This window comes from Erythrolamprus reginae, chromosome 2 (assembly GCF_031021105.1).
Source record: "Erythrolamprus reginae isolate rEryReg1 chromosome 2, rEryReg1.hap1, whole genome shotgun sequence".
In the NCBI taxonomy this organism is placed as follows: domain Eukaryota; kingdom Metazoa; phylum Chordata; class Lepidosauria; order Squamata; family Dipsadidae; genus Erythrolamprus; species Erythrolamprus reginae.
Window position 1 is genome coordinate 268108803 of NC_091951.1, and position 18599 is coordinate 268127401.

Consider the following 18599-nt stretch of genomic DNA (forward strand, 5'->3'; position numbering starts at 1 on the left):
TTACCCCTATTCATATATTTGTTTGAAAGCCTACTCAAAGCTATACTTAAGAATAACAAGAGAGAGGGCTAAACAAACTTACAGGGATTGAATTCAAAGCTACTGACTAAATTTAATGGCCTGTAAAATAAGCTATCCCATTTATAAAATTAATCTATCCTTTCACATTCACATATGTGAACACATATTGATGCACAGAAGCACAGGTAAATACATCCACTCCTATTTCTCTCCTTCCACTAGAAACAGCAAAATAGAACAAGAAGAAAGGTAGATGTAGGAAAAAAAGATAAGTAAGAAAACCAAATTACATGGTGATTAAATAGTTAGACAGTGAAAGAAGGTGTGTTTAATATTGAACTTCACCAGAGACCAAACAAGGTTAGTGTCTCCTCCCTAACCTTGGGCATAACTAACCATATTCTCAAAGGTATCTCCCAGTAACAACATCAGAAGACTTTTCAATTTCATATTAATTCACTTTTTCAACCAACAGAAAAAAAGGTGACCCCAATTTAAGAAAAGCTTTATCTCATTGTCAGGTAAATATGGTATAAAAAATCAAAATGCCATAAAATAACATTCAGCATAGAGCTTGTAAAAAAATACAAAACCCTATTCAATCTTACATGTTCATCTTTTGGGTATTGTTAGTGCTAGCATAAAATGTTGGGATTTCAATAATCACTGGATTCATTCCAGAGATTAAATTTATACAAATGTTATTGAAATCAGTACACTTGTAATATTTAATGGTAGTCTGATTGTTTTTAATTTTATCAGTATTCAGGCATATTATCTTTCGATTGTCCTACATTCACCAAAAAAATTCAATATATTTCATAACGGATTATTCTATTAACTTAATTATGTGATTTTCATTGATTCTGCAGAACTTGGTTTCTGTGTTGATTTTTTAAAATCCTAAGTGTATACCAAAAACAATGTATCAGAAAGTACATAATTATGAGTCGGTGGTATTGCTTTGACAAGAGGGGTATTGATATAAATAATAATAAATTAGTAAATCCTTGATTAATCATCTTAATGATTGTATTCACTTTCTCTATGCAGGAAAAGGGCAGACACAGACTCTAGAAAGAACAGTATTCCCAACAATAAAGAAATTCCTTCACATCATCCCACCGATCCAGTAGAATTAAGACGCCTAAATTTTCAAACTCCAGGTAATTTGCAAATATTCTATTTTAATTGTTTAAACAACATATCACTATAGATGATTTTGGTGTTAGGAGAATATTGTTTGAGAAAAATTACCTTTGATTATGTTGCTTCTGTTGATTATTGAAGACTCAGTTTTTAAAAAATATCTATTTCAAACTGTGCTTCTTTCCTGTTGGGTTTATGCTACTGAGATGTACAAAATTAACCGTACTTCGTCTTCAATTAATGTTATTTTTAGAAGTCCATAGTTATGAGATAGACTAGTAGGATATTTAATGGTGTTCATAAATTCAAGATAACCATGTCCTTCCTCCCTCAAATGTTCCATGTACTGTCTTAATTAGAATCTTATCTTGATGAGGATTTAAAATTCTTTTAAAATGTACACTAGAAGGAAGAAGAAAAGCCAAAGGTAATAGGAAAAACTATTAAAAGGCCTAAGAGAAAAAGAAAGTGGTTAGTTAAGAAATAACTACAGATAATTCTTGACTTACAACAGTTCGTTTAGTGACTGTTCAAAATTGCAATAGCACTGAAAAAGGTGACTGACGACCATTTTTTCACACCTTTGAATATTGGAGCATTCTCATAGTCGTATGATAAAAAATTCAGACTCTTGGCAATTGGTTCATATTTATGACAGTTGCAGTGTTCCAGGGTTATATGTTCCCCTGTTGTGACCATCTAACAAACAAAATCAAGGGGAAAACCAGATTCACTTAACAGTAGTGTCACTAAATTAACAGCTGCAGTTATTTACTTAACAACTCTTGCAAGAAAGCTTGTAAAATTCACTTAACAAATGTCTTGTTTAAAAACAGAAATTATGGGCTCAATTGTGGTCAAAAGTCGAGGACTACCTGTATGTTATAGCAGCATTGGAGGTTTCATGCTGTATAGAAATACAGTAACTTTTGATATTAAGTAAATTATGCTTGAATTGTTAGCATTGGATATATGCTATATGAATATATATTAGATATGCATACTGTTAAAACCTGTATTGCATCTCTTATGCCAGTTCTCAGTTTGAAATCCATTTACTCATGCATGCTTATCACTCCATTATTTGCCTGTATGTAAACTACCATCATAGATCAAATCCTACAGGCATGGCTTTTATGTTTACATTAAGTAAAGCAAGCGCTACTTATATACAAAAGAGAAACATTTCAGATCAGTATGTGCTCTGGATTAAATCATCCAGTGTGCACTTTATCTTGTGCAGAATGAAAGCCCTGAGTTTAACCTAAAATATGTTTTCTGAGAATGAGGACAATCTGTTTTCTCAGTTCCTCAAATTTAGTTTGACTCCTTGAAATATTTTACTTTGAAAAGAGAATATAAAAAAACAAAACAATGGAGAGATGATGAATGAAAAAGGTTAGGGTAAAGGGAAAGTAAAACCCAAAAGCTGCAACAAATTGTCTATTGAACAACATTGCAACAACTGAAGAACTATCAAGCACAGTTGGAATTACTGCTGCTTTGAATTTAATGATGGTTTCATTATTTTCTAATCATACTCATGTCTCTATAATAAATTTCAATATGGCGCAAATTCAACACAATTTAAGATTTTTTAAAATCTAAATGGGAAGTAATTTTAATGGGGAGTAATATACAAATGTTTTCAATGAGTAAATCAACACAATGTCTCCTTAGTTTCCCTCTGTTTTTAACAAAATGAATTGAAAATTGCTTTCAGACATTAGGAAATTCACTTAACCAACATATGAAAAGGTAAAAGGAGAATACAGTCAGTAAATTTGCCTTTTGTTCTTCTTTGTCACATTTAACATGATAAATTTGAAGGCCTATCTGTCCATATGAATAGGGACAATGTCCAATACATACTATTAATTCTTCTAACTCTTCAGAAACAACCAGATGTTGGTTTATATTGGTTTTTAATATCTGAATAGAATTAATATCTTAGTAAAAGTTCACATGGCAAGTCAATTGAGTCATGTCTATTAAAAAATATCTAAGCTGGACGTGGCTCTTCCTGCCCTCTTACCTGTTTCCATCTCTGTCTCTCTAACCTTAGCCAGAGGAAATTGTATTTTCTGGGGAGGGTTTATTTTCAAGGGGAGGTCTTATTTTAGGGGAAACACAGTATTGTGTGTTATGTGTGGATGTGATTGAATAAACTGACTGTTTTTTATATACAGTAATGGGATTTTAGTTTGCTGTTTTTAACTATTGTTGTATTGCATGTTGTGAGCCACTCCGGGTCCTCGGAGAGGGGCGGCATACAAGTCTAATAAATAATAATAACTGATCCAGTCATCTCTTCCTGCCTAGACAAAATGTCTCCTGCCTCAATTACATGCATACTAAAAGCCTGATTCAAATGGAAGCTGTGTCAAGGGAAGACAATTTCTTGCCATTTTCCCCTTGTATTCCTTAAGCCAAAACCCTGATCACAACCTCGATCAGATGTGTCAATTGTAGCATTTCTCTTACCTTTCTTTGTTTCTTCCAGTCATGTTCATATGCAAAGTCACTTGTGTAACAAGCAGATACTATATCAAAAGATGTAAAATGGGCACAGATGGCAAATTTCTCCCATTCTACAAATCACTACATGCAATTGGAGACCTAGAAGCAACAGATACATGTCTATTTTTGGACATCTCCACCCTCTTTTAGGGTGATAAATTTAAAGTCTTAATCTGTCCATGATGTTACTCTGCTTGTTTCTCTTTATTGTAAATAAAAAAAACCCTACTCTGTCAAAAGAGCAATGCTAAATGAAGCCAAAAGGATGCTATGCCATGGGGACATCTTTTTTTAACCCAAATCTAATGGTCTTTTGAGAGTTGACACGTGTCTTTTAGACACATGTATATAAGCAGCCTAGGTAACATTTGACCTATGTATTGCAAAACCCTGATCAGGCATTATATAGGCAGACATCTCTATGAGAACAGATGTCACCAATTCTTTTTGTTCTCAAAACTAAGGAAACCTGAATGAAAGGGAGCATCCTTGCAGCAGCCAAAATGGCCATTAAAAGGTGGCCAGAATCTAGCCTTTCACTGTATCAGAATCTGTGATATATAGGAAGCATCTCTGATTGTTCATACAGCATAAGGTGATGAGGTTAAAGATGGGGCAGTTTATAATAGACTGGGGAAGAATTTAAGACAACTTCATGAGGATGTTTTCTGAAAATAATCAGTAAGGTTCTTAACCTCAAAAGATGATATACTGTATATCCATTAAACCCATATTCAGTGAACCTGTTCTTAAGGTGCATTTGCTTTCTTACTTGTGTTCCCCATGGGAAGCTGAGCAAATGTAAATATTTAGCATTTTTAATCCTTGAGATGAATGACAAGAATGCTGCTACTGCTCAGGTGCTTTTCTTTGAATATATCATAGCTTCTTTATGTGTTTTGTAATATTATCACTTTCTTCAGAAGCATGTACCACCGGAGAATAAATGTAGCCAGCAACTAAAGAATATTGTATCTGGGCAAATGGGATGCTTAACAATGAAATCTGATATATGCATGTTTTCGCTATTGTATAGCTTGCACCAGGGCTGCATAATTTCCATTTCTATGTTGTTTGATTTATATTTTCCCATCTCTCTTTTAATATAATGGGGCAGTATGGAGGGAAGAAAACATTGGCATATGCTGTTCCACCCATATCTGTTAATAAAAATGCTCTTAGGATACATTGTCATGCAAATATACATCAACAGTGGATGCTTTCCAGATTCATAACATCAAGCCATCTGTATGCTACAGTATTTCAGTTAAAATGGACTCTTGAATGCAGAAGCCATTACCAGTTGAAATTTCTTGACCATTACTTGGCTTTTAGTTGCAGTTGTATAGCAAAAAGGCAAATTCATTTTAAAGCTAAATAACTAAATAACTGTATGCAGCATGCTTTAGAATGTAAAAATTAAAAATAGTGAGTATGAAATAAAAGGTAGAAATTTAAGGAGAAAGAGAAAGAAGGAAGGAAAGAAAGAAAGAGACAGAAAGAAAGAAAGAACCACACACAAACTTGTACTACTTTTCTACTTATTTCCTTTGATGAGATTATTGTGAAATTCAAGAAAAAGGCCTCATTTTATGTAACTTATAAACCTAATAGATGGTTAATTCTAAGAGTGGTTTAATTTTCTTCTTAAATAAACTTATGCCTTCTGCTAAACTAGTGAACAAATTGTGTATTACATTTTGATAAGAATCAAATGTCTCCCTGTAGAAGGGTAATGCTCATATAAATAGCAAAAAATAGAAGGAATTTTTGTCTGAGATGGATACAATAACCATAGTTAAAATTATGGGATATGATTTTAACATCTTGGACTACTTATCTCTACTAAAGAGTGAGCACCACTGAAAATTTTGTTATTTCTGAAAAAGCCTGCATTTGAGCTTATTATTCATAACTTATCTATTATTTCATATGAATGATGTCTCAGTTTTCAATAATATAAAATTGAGTATTGATATCCAGTTCCACAATAATGTGATCCACTAATAGAGCTGTTTGGTTCCGTAAATGAACAAATTAGGGTAGTCTGGCCTTTCTGTCTATTTCTCAGTTCCAAATGTCCACATTGTATTGTGCATGCAGAATAGTACCTTGGTCTCTGTAAAAACTGACTTAATATGATGGTGTACTGCTGTTACTAATTTCTTTCCCATTTCCAATTGGCTTTACTTTTTACAGCTTTGAGCAGTAATTCAGTCCCCTACGCCTCCCTGATTGGCTCTGTGTCCTCCCTCTCTAGCCAAACTACCACTCAATCCTTATATGATAATAACTCTCTCCCACGATTCGCTCGAAAAGGTCTAAACATCTTTGTCTATTATTTTCTCTGTTCACTGTTTTAGATGTTCCATTATTCAACTTCCATTTCTGAATAAGCCTAGCATTTTCTTGTGCCTTTTTTCTTATTTTTCTTCTTTCTATATTGTGTCACTGGGATGCTCGATCTGGATTAAAAAGGTGTTGGCTATTTCTAAAACAAATCACCCAGATTAAATATTCCATATGAAGATATGAGACATACTAAAACATCTTCCAAATTAATAAAAAATATTGTTGTTTTCCTTTCTGAAAGTAGTTTCCATAATGTCTGGGCACTTCATACGCTTGCCAAACAATCAAAAGAACTGTTATGTATCTAATTAGTTCTGCCACATCATATTATCTTCCTTAGTGCTATCTTCACTGCCACCAGCAGGATTTAAATGACATGCTGGTGATGACCCTTCCTTCATTAGGCCAGGAGTTCTATAACTCTAGTAAGGACATAGAAAATGTAATTTATATCTTTATATTATCATTTCCAATCATGACACATAAAGCTGTGTAGCATCATGCAAACTATCTTTTGTAGAATACATCTTTCAAAGTTGCAGTGATGAAACAGCCTGAGCCGTGGAAATTATGGCTTCCAGCTTGAGCCCCCCACTCCTTCTTTCAGTTGCCATCTTTTTTTTTTTTTTTACACATAATGTCCATGCCTCTGGGGTTTGCTAGTTTAAAACTCTAGCCAATTTTATGTCTCCCCAAGCTATTCTAGGCAAGCTTACAATATGGGAAATACATCGAATGGGTGGAAACTCATCCACCATGAGCTGTTGAAAAAATATGCTCCTTTGCGCAAATACTTGTGGATTTGCTAAAATATTTAGTTTGGCAGATCATGCTAGTTGACCCCATTTTGCCATTTTATCCTGTCTCCAATTTACCCTGTTGCTTTTCTATCCCATCTCATCCCACTCCATCCCTTCCCTGACCCTTCTCGATGTTCACCGTTTTTCCATCTGTAGACAAAGATGTTTACACCTGAAGTAGATTGTAGGTAATCTCTGGGGGTTGATAAAGGGAAGGGATTGAAATTTTTATCTTTTCTCTGAGAAAGTAGGGTGAACTGCATGTTTGTTTTTCACAAAACCGATTCTGTACAACCCCTGCCACTACAATCTGCTACTAGTGGAAACATTTTTGAAGCTTTAAATGTCTAATGTACAATCTTGTCTTTATTGACTGTTGTCTATAAGCTGCAATGCATGTTTACTCTGACTATCCATAGCTGCATGTAAATGTCCTAAATTTTTGTAACATGCTTTGAAAAATCATTAGATTATTCTTTGTCTTAATCAACTTCTCCAATTCTTGAAATACAGTAATTACTTTCTGAAGAACCACGCTATTCATTTATTTCATTTCATTTAATTTTATAATTACACATGAAGGGTTTTTTCGTTCCCATTTTATTTTTGAAATCTCTTTTTGCAAGACCAAGTTTCTCTGGTTACCCTGGTAACCTACATTCTTCAAGTTAGTTTTCCTCATAAGTTATTTTGTCTCAACTGTTCTAACTCTTTAGGACTCTGATTGGTTTCTCCTTGCTCTCGATTCACGTTCTGTTCACCTAATCCAACACCATTTCCATTTCACACAGTTCAAAACAAGGACATTAAGAATCATTATTCAAAGAGAAATGAACATAAGGTCTAACTATCTCATTCTTTGCACTTAGCTAACTTCATTAAGCTTTGGTATAATATATGTGTGTAAAGATATATTTATATATATTTACATTATTATATATATATAAATATATGTGTATATATTCATTCTAACACTAGAGAATTGTTGTTTGGGAAAATTGCTTAATTTTTTAAAATTTTAAAATCTCTCTTCAGAGCATGTCTTGCTTTGAGTGATTAAACTATATGCCTGCTTCTATCACCTTAAAACATCTTTACTATTTACACATTTTATAGCCATTTTAATTGCTATATTTTTTTTAAAAAATGAATATTAGTACTTGGCTTTTATTATTTTTCATTTCATCTTTTTTCTACTTTAACAGGTATGGCTAGCCACCCACCAATACCTATTTTGGAACTTGCAGATCACATTGAAAGATTGAAGGCAAATGACAACCTGAAATTTTCCCAAGAATATGAGGTAATGACACCCAGGTTTCTCAGGGATTGATTCACTGATAATTTAGAATGACATTATTAATGAGTTGGAATAAACGTCCAGGAGGTACAACTTCTGTCCATAAATATAAAACATAAATTAACGTAATTCAAAAATAAATAAGACAAATTTTCAAAAAGCAACACTGAATTCCTAAACAAATGGCATAGCAAGCTTGTTGAATAGAATAAAATTGCAGTGTAAGTATTTTAGAATTAATTGCTTCATTATTTTTATGCTACTGTGAACATTTAAATCGAATTCTTAACAGAAGATTTTTTTCAATGTGTTAATGTCCTGTTGGTTAGGAAAGGATTTTAAATATCTTTGGGAGACATTCTGTCCAAATCAATTTCTTTTATCATTGAAATAGAATATAAATAGTTAGGAAAAAAGAAAAGGGGAGGGTGGAAGGATCTTTGGATGGGAGGTATTGAAAGAAGTAACAAGAGCTAGGTATCCTTTTCTTTTAGTATCAATAAATACTTTACAAAATTTAAAAAAAATAGAAATTCAGTGTTAACCACTTCAGGAATAAATTCTAAAATCAATACCTAATAAAGCATTAGAAGAAATTTCACCAGCATATTAACATTGAACAGATAAAACAGTGAATTCAGCTAAGTTCAATGCAAGTAAAACTAATCTAAATAATTTGGGCAGAAAAAATGAAAATTCCTACATGATAATTTTATTTTGTCATATGTTTAGCTTAATTTATAACTCCATAAGAATTTAAGTAATTGATTTAGAATTAGTTTGGTTCACAGTGTAAATGTTGCTTGTACTAAAGATTGGCAAAGTTATGATTACCATACTGTTCATTAATTCATGAGTCACACATTTTAGTAGTATCATGGGTAGTTATTATAAAGTACCTTTTAATATCCCATGGATAATCACTCCCAGGATGCATGCAAACACAGAGAGACCATTCTCAGTAGATATGGCTGAAGACAATAGGACCACATCCATTAAATATCATTAATTATTGCTAAAGCACAATACGTAGGGGAAGCATTACAAATTTTTTCCCTTAATAGCAGTTCCGCTCTAGCTGATGCTACTAGGGAAGGTGAAACTTCATAATTGCATGGTCAGCCATCTTCCAAGCTCCTACCCAATGACTCTCTCATTGAAAAGCATTAGATGATTTTTTTTCTCCATTTCCCCCCCTCTATAGTCCCATCTAGTCTTATCCAACATTGAAACTATGCATTCCTTTTTCTGACTTATTGCTGCCAGCACCACCCATTCTGTTCTTGGGGAATCCTGTTAATGGACAAATAATATAATCCCAAGACTCTTTATGTTATTTTGTTTCTAGCGTTCCATTGTATTAAAAAAGTAAAAATGAAAGAAAACCCAAATATTAAGAGGAAATTCTATAGTAGTACAGTGGTACCTCGAGATACGAGTTTAATTCGTTCCGGACCTGGGCTCTTAAGTCGAGCAGCTCTTATCTCGAACGACTTTTCCCCATAGGAATTAATGTAAATAATTTTAATTGGTTCCAGCCCTCAAAAAACTCACAAAGTTAGTCTAAATTATGCAGAAAGACATGTTTTTAATGAAGAAATGTACATGTACATATAAATGAATAATGAAGTTTCTTTCACTTAACTTGTAAACTTTCTTAAACTTTTAAATTTACATATGTTCAACTTCTCTGCCACCCAATCCTGTAGGACAGAGGTCCCCAACCCTTTTTGCACCAGGGACCGGCTTTAAGCGATCAAGAGAGGAATGGGTGAATGAATGGACGGAGGGTGGGAAGGAAGGAAGGAAAGAGGGAAGGGACAGGAACAGAGGAAGGAAGCAAGGAAACTTATGAAAGGGGAGAGTAAGAGAGGAATGAGTGAAGGGAGGGAGGGAGGGAAGAAGGTGGGAAGGAGAAAGAAAAGAAGAAATAGAGGAAGGGAAGGTAAAAGAGAGAAAGAAAAAGAGCAAGAAAGAAAGCAAGAAAGAAAGAAAGAAAGAAAGAAAGAAAGAAAGAAAGAAAGGGGGAAGGGACAGGAACAGAGGAAGGAAGCAAGGAAACTTATGAAAGGGGAGAGTAAGAGAGGAATGAGTGAAGGGAGGGATGGAGGGAAGAAGGTGGGAAGGAGAAAGAAAAGAAGAAATAGAGGAAGGGAAGGTAAAAGAGAGAAAGAAAAAGAGCAAGAAAGAAAGAAAGAAAGAAAGAAAGAAAGGGGGAAGGGACAGGAACAGAAGAAGGAAGCAAGGAAACTTATGAAAGGGGAGAGTAAGAGAGGAATGAGTGAAGGGAGGGAGGGAGGGAAGAAGGTGGGAAGGAGAAAGAAAAGAAGAAATAGAGGAAGGGAAGGTAAAAGAGAGAAAGAAAAAGAGCAAGAAAGAAAGCTGCAAGCACCCCCCGAGCCCCCCAGGCCGGCTGCAACCTTTTAAAACACGCGCGCCGCTTCGCAGCTGTCTCCTGAAGCCGAACGCGGAAGTTAGCGTTTGGCTTCAGGAGACAGCTCCTTGGCGCTTGTATCTCGAATTTGGGCTTGTAAGTAGAACAAAAATATCTCTCCCCTCCCAGCTCTTATCTCGAGTTGCTCTTAAGTAGAGCAGCTCTTATGTCGGGGTTCCACTGTATAGCTAATATTGCAGCAGACAATAGATTAAATACTTTTAAATGCTGTGGTTTATTTCTGATAATTGTGTCAAGTGGGTAATTAACCAGAGACCATTTAAGACTTTAAAAGATCCAAATCTTGCCTTGAAATATGAGTTACTCACTAGGAAAAGAAAAAGTTCCCTGCAACAAGTCAGGATATCTATATCAGAATATTCCACAAGCCAGTACAAAAGATTAGCCAAAATGAAAAGCAAGGAGTAATTCCAACTGGTTGGAGGCCAAGGGCTTAGAAGTTGTTTTTATATAACCTCAGAAGCTGGCATGCTTTGAATTTGAGCAAGAACATTATGTTTCTCTTTTCAAGGTGATGTGCTGATCATCTCCTTGCTTAGCTCATAGTAGGTGCAACATATTCTTCAACTACCATATTTTTGCAGATTATACTTTTACAGAGTAAGACGGAGTATACGGGAGTATAAGACGCACCTTTTTACCCCCCCCCCAAAGAGGGTGAAAACCTGGGTGTATCCTATACACCGAATGTAACCTCACCCAGCTACCCCCAAAGAGTAATTTACCTCCTTGCAGCAATTTACCTCTTTGCAGCAAACAGCAGCACCTGATTAGCAGAAGCCACTGATTATCTGCCTCCCAACACTCAGCTGATGGGTTAAAGTTGCTGGCAAGCCCACGTGCTAAAATGAAAATGAAACAAAGTGCAGGGAGGCAAATTACTGCAGGGAGAGTTCAACTGCTGAGATTGACTGTTTGTTTTTCGCTGCAAGGAGGTAAGTTAATAACTATAAATGCCTATAGAATGTTCAAATTATTACACTTATTTTTTAAAGACTGCTTTATTGTTTTTTAGACAACTTAACAAAATGAAGAAGCTTTTAATAAATGCTTGATCTGAAGAGGTGCTATTGTATCTTCTTTTAAATAGTAGAGAATACTTCTAGAAAGCCACATCAATTTTAAAGATCTGTAAAAGTATAATCTGCAATGTCCTGTTTTTGTATTAAATATTAGTATTAAGATAAGGCAGCTGAGTTAAACCCTGACTTAGTCATATTTGGAGTAGACCTATTCAAATAATTGGGAGCAGTAAATGTGATTACATTTAAGAAACCGTTCTGGGATTAGTATACTACCATAATGTACATTTCTCCATTTTTTTTGCTATTTCTATGGGTCAAGCACACATGCACACACATACACAGCAAACACTGTATACAGTAGTCCCTCACCTATCGCTGGTGTTACGTTCCAGACCCGGCCGCGATAGGTGAAATCCGCGATGTGGAATTTATCGACTGATAGTACTTATTTAAGTATTTATATTGTAATTGTTTGGTAAGTTTTCATTGTTTTAAGTGTTTATAAACCCTTCCCACACACTATTTATTTTAGATACAGTATTTAAATACAGTATTTACAATTTTAGATATATTTTTTTTTGAAAAACCTGCCGATCGAGTTCGGCGGGCTGTTTAAATCTGCCGATCGACTTCCTCAGAAACCCGCGAACCAGCGAAGATCCGCGAATGATTTTTCTCATTAATATTTCTTGAAAACCCGCGATGAAGTGAAGCCGCAGTAGGTGAAGCGCGGTATAGCGAGGGACTACTGTATCATCTTTCCTTTTTGCTGTTTGGCAAATTGCTAGGAGGCAGAGACCTTTTTTCCTTGTTGAGTTGCGTCTTATACTCCAGTGCATTTTATACTCAAAAAAATATGATAGGCCCCCTTCAGAATCTACCTCCTCATTAACTGAACTCAATATTGTTCAGATTCATGTCTCTTGAAGCTGTCATAACAAGATCAGGGGTGAAATTCAGCAGGTTCTGACAGCTTCTGGAGAGCCGGTAGTGGAAATTTTGATTAGAAAACGCAAATAGGTGGCCCCAGAGTGGGGTGGGAATAGAGATTTTTCAGTATCCTTACCCTGCCACGCCCACCTAGCCACGCCTACAGAACCGGTAGGGAAAAATTTTGAATTTCACCCCTGAACGGGATGATCTGTCAGATCTGCCTATTTAGCTTCTGGCCTGAGATTCAAACAAAAATGTAACTCCACCACCTAAAGCACAGCATATTGACACCTGCTAATTCACACCGAAGACCAAAAACATTGTCCTCAATAAAGATATAATAGACCAATTGTGGCAGAATCTGCAACTAGACTGGGCAGGAGTTAAGAGACTGTCTAGTTGGAAATCCTTGCAGGTGAGGAAGCAACCCCACCCCCCAAAAAAATTCAGGAATCCTTATTTGATTGTTCCCAGAAGAAAGCACTTCCTATAAATGGGTGAGCAGCAATCTGCTCACAGTGTCATTCTGGTTCCCTGCACCGGTCACCCATTAAGTTTTGGTGTCTTTATTGTGCCCCAGAATTTGCTGCTTGATGCAGCCACCTTAATACACTTAACTGTAGAATACAGCTTTGCATGAAGTTATTGAAATGGCAATACTGTACTTATTATGCCACCTTCCTCAAGCAATCAATACTGAACTGTTATGTTCTTTCTCTATCAAATGCAAAGTATTACTGGGAATAACAGCTGCTAAGACTAGAATACTAGTACTCCTTTATAAGCAATAGCACAATGACATTTTTGTCAACTGGCTTATCTAGCATCATAATAATATTATCGTGTTCAGTCCTATTATAAAATCTTTAACATTCCAATATGTAAAACTGTTTATTTTAAAATATGGGTAGTTTAACAACTTATTAACATATATTTACGCTTTCAAGCTTTCAAAATACCTTTCATATAAAATATTTTGAAACTATTCAGTTTCAATGCAGTTTTATTTGACCTTTTCATAAATATTTCATCTTAAGCAAGAGACATTTAAATAGCAATTGTATATTTAGTTTTACAGTATTTATGTTCATTTGCTTATCATGTAATGATTCAATGTTAGATAAGGTCTTCGGCTTTGTCTGAAAAATAATCTCATTACTGTCAAAAATGAAAATACTGTTTTAATATTCACTAAATCATGTTGACTTGAAGGTCATGTTAGGGTTTAAAGTGATACCTAACACAATTAGGCAGAGAGTTTATGCCAATTGTATATAATTATTTATTGTTCACAGTCACAGAGATCATGCAACCTAAACTGAGTATTTCATCAGTCATTTGCTGGTATTCATTTATTTCCTTTACATGAACTTCACAATGGCTGTTCCGCATAGTATAAATTTCTAAAGTTATCTACATTTTATTTTTCTGTCTGTTCAAATGCATGTAGAATCAATTGTCTAAACAATCAGCCTCCAATTTTTTGGACACCAGGGACCAAGGAGAAAGGATTTTTCTTCACAGAAGGTGTGGTTTTGCCTGCATCCCATGGATGGGGCTTCAGTTGTTTGTGCAACTTGGTTGCTAGCATGCCAGAAATTAGGGCTGGTCCACGGATTGGAGGTTGGGGACCTCTGGTCTAAAAGTCTAAAGATTATCAGATAAACTTGATAAAAGAAAATGTGCTATTTTGTAAAGCAAAAGTTGCCATATAACATAGATTTTCAGAGTAACATTGATTTTTTTTAAAAAAATCTCATAACCCTAATAAAGAGACCAAGGTCTAGAAATAGAAATTTGACAAGAAAACTAAAAGGGTAGTAACTTATGTAATCAAAGGTATGCATTTAAGTAATTTGAATTTTACAAAAATTGACACTCCAATTACCATCCTGGAAAGCTGCTTTGTTTATTATTTTGAAGTATGAAAAGCAAACTAATATTACCAATGTAAAATAATATTTCTAATGTACAAAAATTAATTACTTGGGATATTAATATATAATCAAAACAACCAAATCAATCTACAATGACTGGGATTAAATTATTTTTCCTTAGAAAAATTGCTACAGATACCCTGACCCTCCTTCTTCCTGCTCCTCTTGGTCCTATTGAATCCTATTAAGAGTTCCATGAAAAACATTTTGAAAAACCCTAGGCTATAACATCTTTTGGAATGCCCTTGATATTTAGAAATTGATCTTAAGTTTTAAAAGAGATTTGACTTTGGGCTAGAGCTAGAATTAGATACATCGTTCTTTGAATCCAGTCCAATCTCTAGTCTGCTTGACTGATTCTAAAAATCTAAACATAAAGGGAAAATCATAGACAATTTAAAATAAAACCAATAAGAATAGCATAGTAAAAGTCATAAATTAAAATATATCAGCCTCAGGTTAGCTCAAATGAGTTATGACTAAGGTTCTTTGAAACAAATGGAGTTTAACATAGAGAAGATTAATTGTTCAGTTGGATCTTGATTATGATTAATTTCAGTTGGACGCAAGTCAGTAACAAATAAAAATTGTCAGTCATAAATTACTGCATAATCTGCCAAGAAAATACTGCAATATTCACCCAGAGATCATAAAACTACAAGCTTGTGTGAACCCAAGACTTTCTATCTGCCATCTAAAATGATAAAAGAAAATATTATAGCTAGATATGATATAACTACAGAGAACATTCTTACAGAGTTTCTGCTAAATCTTTAGCTGAAAAGATAATCTCCATAACAGTGTTGTATAGAGGGGGTAAGAGAGAGAAGACAAGAAACAAATGTTGATCAACATCAAGTCGATAAGGACCCATGGTTTTATTTTGACACAACTCTTGGGGAGAGTTACAGATTGCACTCTGTGCTGTTTGTTAAACTATATCATTAACCTTAATTATATGTTTTCAAAATATTGCTTTTCCCCTCTGTTCTTGCAATTGTTAGTAATTTGTAATAATATTAACATATATCCCTTTGATTGCCACTTGATAATAGTAGCCAATTCCTCGCCTATTCTCTAGATCAGATTGAAAGCTGCTAGATTTTAGAGCTAGATTGTACAAAAATCTTCCATATACATACATTCATAAACAAATATATACATACATAATGTGTGTGTGTGTGTGTGTGTGTGTATGAATTAAATGTCTAACAACCTGCATGAAATAGTACTTTAGGACTTCATAAAGTACAGTTGTACCTCTATTACGAACGCCTCTACCTACGGACTTTTGAGATATGAACCGTGTGTTCAAGATTATTTTGCCTGTACTCACGAACTATTTTCTACTTACATTAGCTTCACTCTTGGCTGCTGCTGCTGCTGCGAGCAGCGGCCAAAACAGCGCGCATTGGATGAGCTCTCCGCAGCCGCCCCATATGCTTGCCACTTCCTCCACTCCCCGTAGCCACCCAATCCCGATGCCAAAATCCCCCGTAGCCTACCGCTTCCTTTGTACCATCTCGCTACCAAAATCACCCTGCCAGACGCTTCCTATGCCACCCCAAATCACCTCCAAAATCACTCCTCCAAAAGCTTCCTACGCTGCCCCAAATCGCTCCCAAAATCACCCCTCCAGAGGCTTCCTTTGCCACCCAAATCACTCCCAAAATCATCCCTCCAAAAGCTTCCTACACTGTCCCAAATTGCCTCCCAAAGCTTCCTACGCCACCCAAATTGCTCCCAAAATCACCCCTCCAAAAGCTTCCTATGTCACCCCAAATCGCTCCCAAAATCACCCCTCCAGATGCTTTCTATGCCACCCCAAATCGCTCCCAAATGCACCCCTTCAAAAGATTCCTATGCCGCCCCAAATCGCTCCCAAAATCACCCTTCCAAAAGCTTCTTATGCCACCCCGAGTCAGTCCTAACAAAGGCAAATGGATTGAAGAAAGGCAGCAAGGAGAAACGAGGCAAACGCTTACTACGCCACCCCAAATCGAGGTCCTAATGAAGGAAAATGGATTGAAGAAAGGCAGCAATGAGAATCGAGGCATTTTGAAAGGAGAAGTGATTTTGGAAGACTTTGGAAACGATTGGGGATGGCATAGGAATCTTTTGGAGGGGTGATTTTGGGAGCAATTTGGGGCAGCGTAGGAAGCTTTTGGATGGGTGATTTTGGAAGCGATTTGGGGTGGCATAGGAACCTTTTGGATGAGTGATTTTGGAAGCAATTTGGGGTGGCATAGGAAGCATCTGGGGGATTGATTTTGGGAGCGATTAGGGGCAGCGTAGGAAGCTTTTGGAGGAGTGATTTTGTAGATGATTTTGAGTGGCATAGGAAGTATCTTGAGGGGTGCTTTTGGAAGCGATTTGGGGTGGCCTAGGAAGCATCTGGAAGGGTGATTTTGGGAGCAATTTGGGGCGGCATTAGCCTTCGTTGGGACCTCCATTCCTCACTTCTCCTCAATGTCTGTCTCCATTCTGTTAGCCTTCACTTTGTCCTCCCGCCACTTTTTAAAAAAAAGTTTGGATTTTCCCAATGGGTTTTGCACGCCATATTTGCTTTTACATTGAATCCTATGGGATAAATTGCTTCTACTTACGAACTTTTCTACTTACGAACCTGGTCACTGAACAAATTAAGTTCGTAAGTAGAGGTACCACTGTATAGGAAAACTAAATAAGATAATATAAAAACAGTCACAGTGTGTGTGTGTGTGTGTGTGTGTATATATATATATATATATATATATATATATATATATATATATATATGTTTTCGTAAATTTTCACGGGTATATGTATGTAGATTGTTCTGAGTTCGGGTTTTGCCCTGTGTAATGTTTTGCATGTCTATGCGACGTTTCGGTAAAATCACATTTACCATCATCAGGCTGGAGTTCCAATCTCTGTGTTTTTGCAAATGAATATTAGCAACTGACATTCCTTCTTAGCATGTAGTGTGGGGGTGGAGATTTGCTTTGAATGTAGCAAATAGATTGGGTGACTATGCTTCCGTGATCTGATTGGTTGGTGTAATCATGGTTATAGAAGGAATGGTATGAAGATTATGAAGTGTTTTGTTTAAGTCTGATTTCCAAATATAAAATTCTAAAATCATAATAATTAAAGGATTGACATATTGATTATAATGAAGTTTTTATTTTGTTTAAGGCTGGTTTCCAAATTTCTGGCAGACGTGAGGTATCATCCCGTTTATTTAAACAAAAAGATCTTTTTTCAATTTCAATAGCTTCTAGAGAGATTCTTTTATATAAATTCTCTGTTTTGTGGAGTAATTTAGTTTTTTCAAAGTCAATTTCGTGCCCTGTTCTTTTAATGTGCTGGACAAGGGAGGAGGTCTTCTCCTGTTTCTTGACTGCATTCATATGTTCTGCCATGCGCTGGCTCACTCTTCGGTTAGTTTGTCCAATGTATGTGGCTGCACATGTTTTGCAAGGGATTTCATAGATACCTTGGTATTCTAATTGGATTTTATCTTTGGGGCTCCTTAGGATATTAGATATTTTTTGGTTAGTGCAAAATGAGGTTTTGATGTTATGTTTTTGTAGAATTTTACTAATTTTATCCGTGGTGCCTTTGATGTAAGGAAGGATGGTGGTGCCATTGTCCTGTTCTTGATCCTGTTTTTTGGGGGGTGTCTCTTTATTGATTAGGTTTGTTATTGTTTTCTCTTTGAATCCATTAGAAATTAGTACATCTTTGAGTTTGTTCAATTCAGTTTTTAAGTGCTCATGGTCAGCTAAGCGTTTGGAACCAAACGCTTAGCTGACCATGAGCACTTAAAAACTGAATTGAACAAACTCAAAGATGTACTAATTTCTAATGGATTCAAAGAGAAAACAATAACAAACCTAATCAATAAAGAGACACCCCCCAAAAAACAAGATCAAGAACAGGACAATGGCACCACCATCCTTCCTTACATCAAAGGCACCACGGATAAAATTAGTAAAATTCTACAAAAACATAACATCAAAACCTCATTTTGCACTAACCAAAAAATATCTAATATCCTAAGGAGCCCCAAAGATAAAATCCAATTAGAATACCAAGGTATCTATGAAATCCCTTGCAAAACAT

General features: G+C 35.5%; 1 protein-coding gene across 2 annotated transcripts in view; it reads left to right on the plus strand.

The window, feature by feature from the left end:
* PTPRD (protein tyrosine phosphatase receptor type D) overlaps positions 1-18599 on the plus strand; it is a 450382-nt gene that overhangs the window by 330466 nt on the left and 101317 nt on the right. For both annotated transcript variants that reach the window (XM_070742569.1, XM_070742568.1), the window contains 2 exons: positions 1075-1187; positions 8048-8145. In XM_070742569.1, the coding sequence (XP_070598670.1) occupies positions 1075-1187; positions 8048-8145 (211 nt within the window). The remainder of the gene's footprint in view (positions 1-1074; positions 1188-8047; positions 8146-18599) is intronic.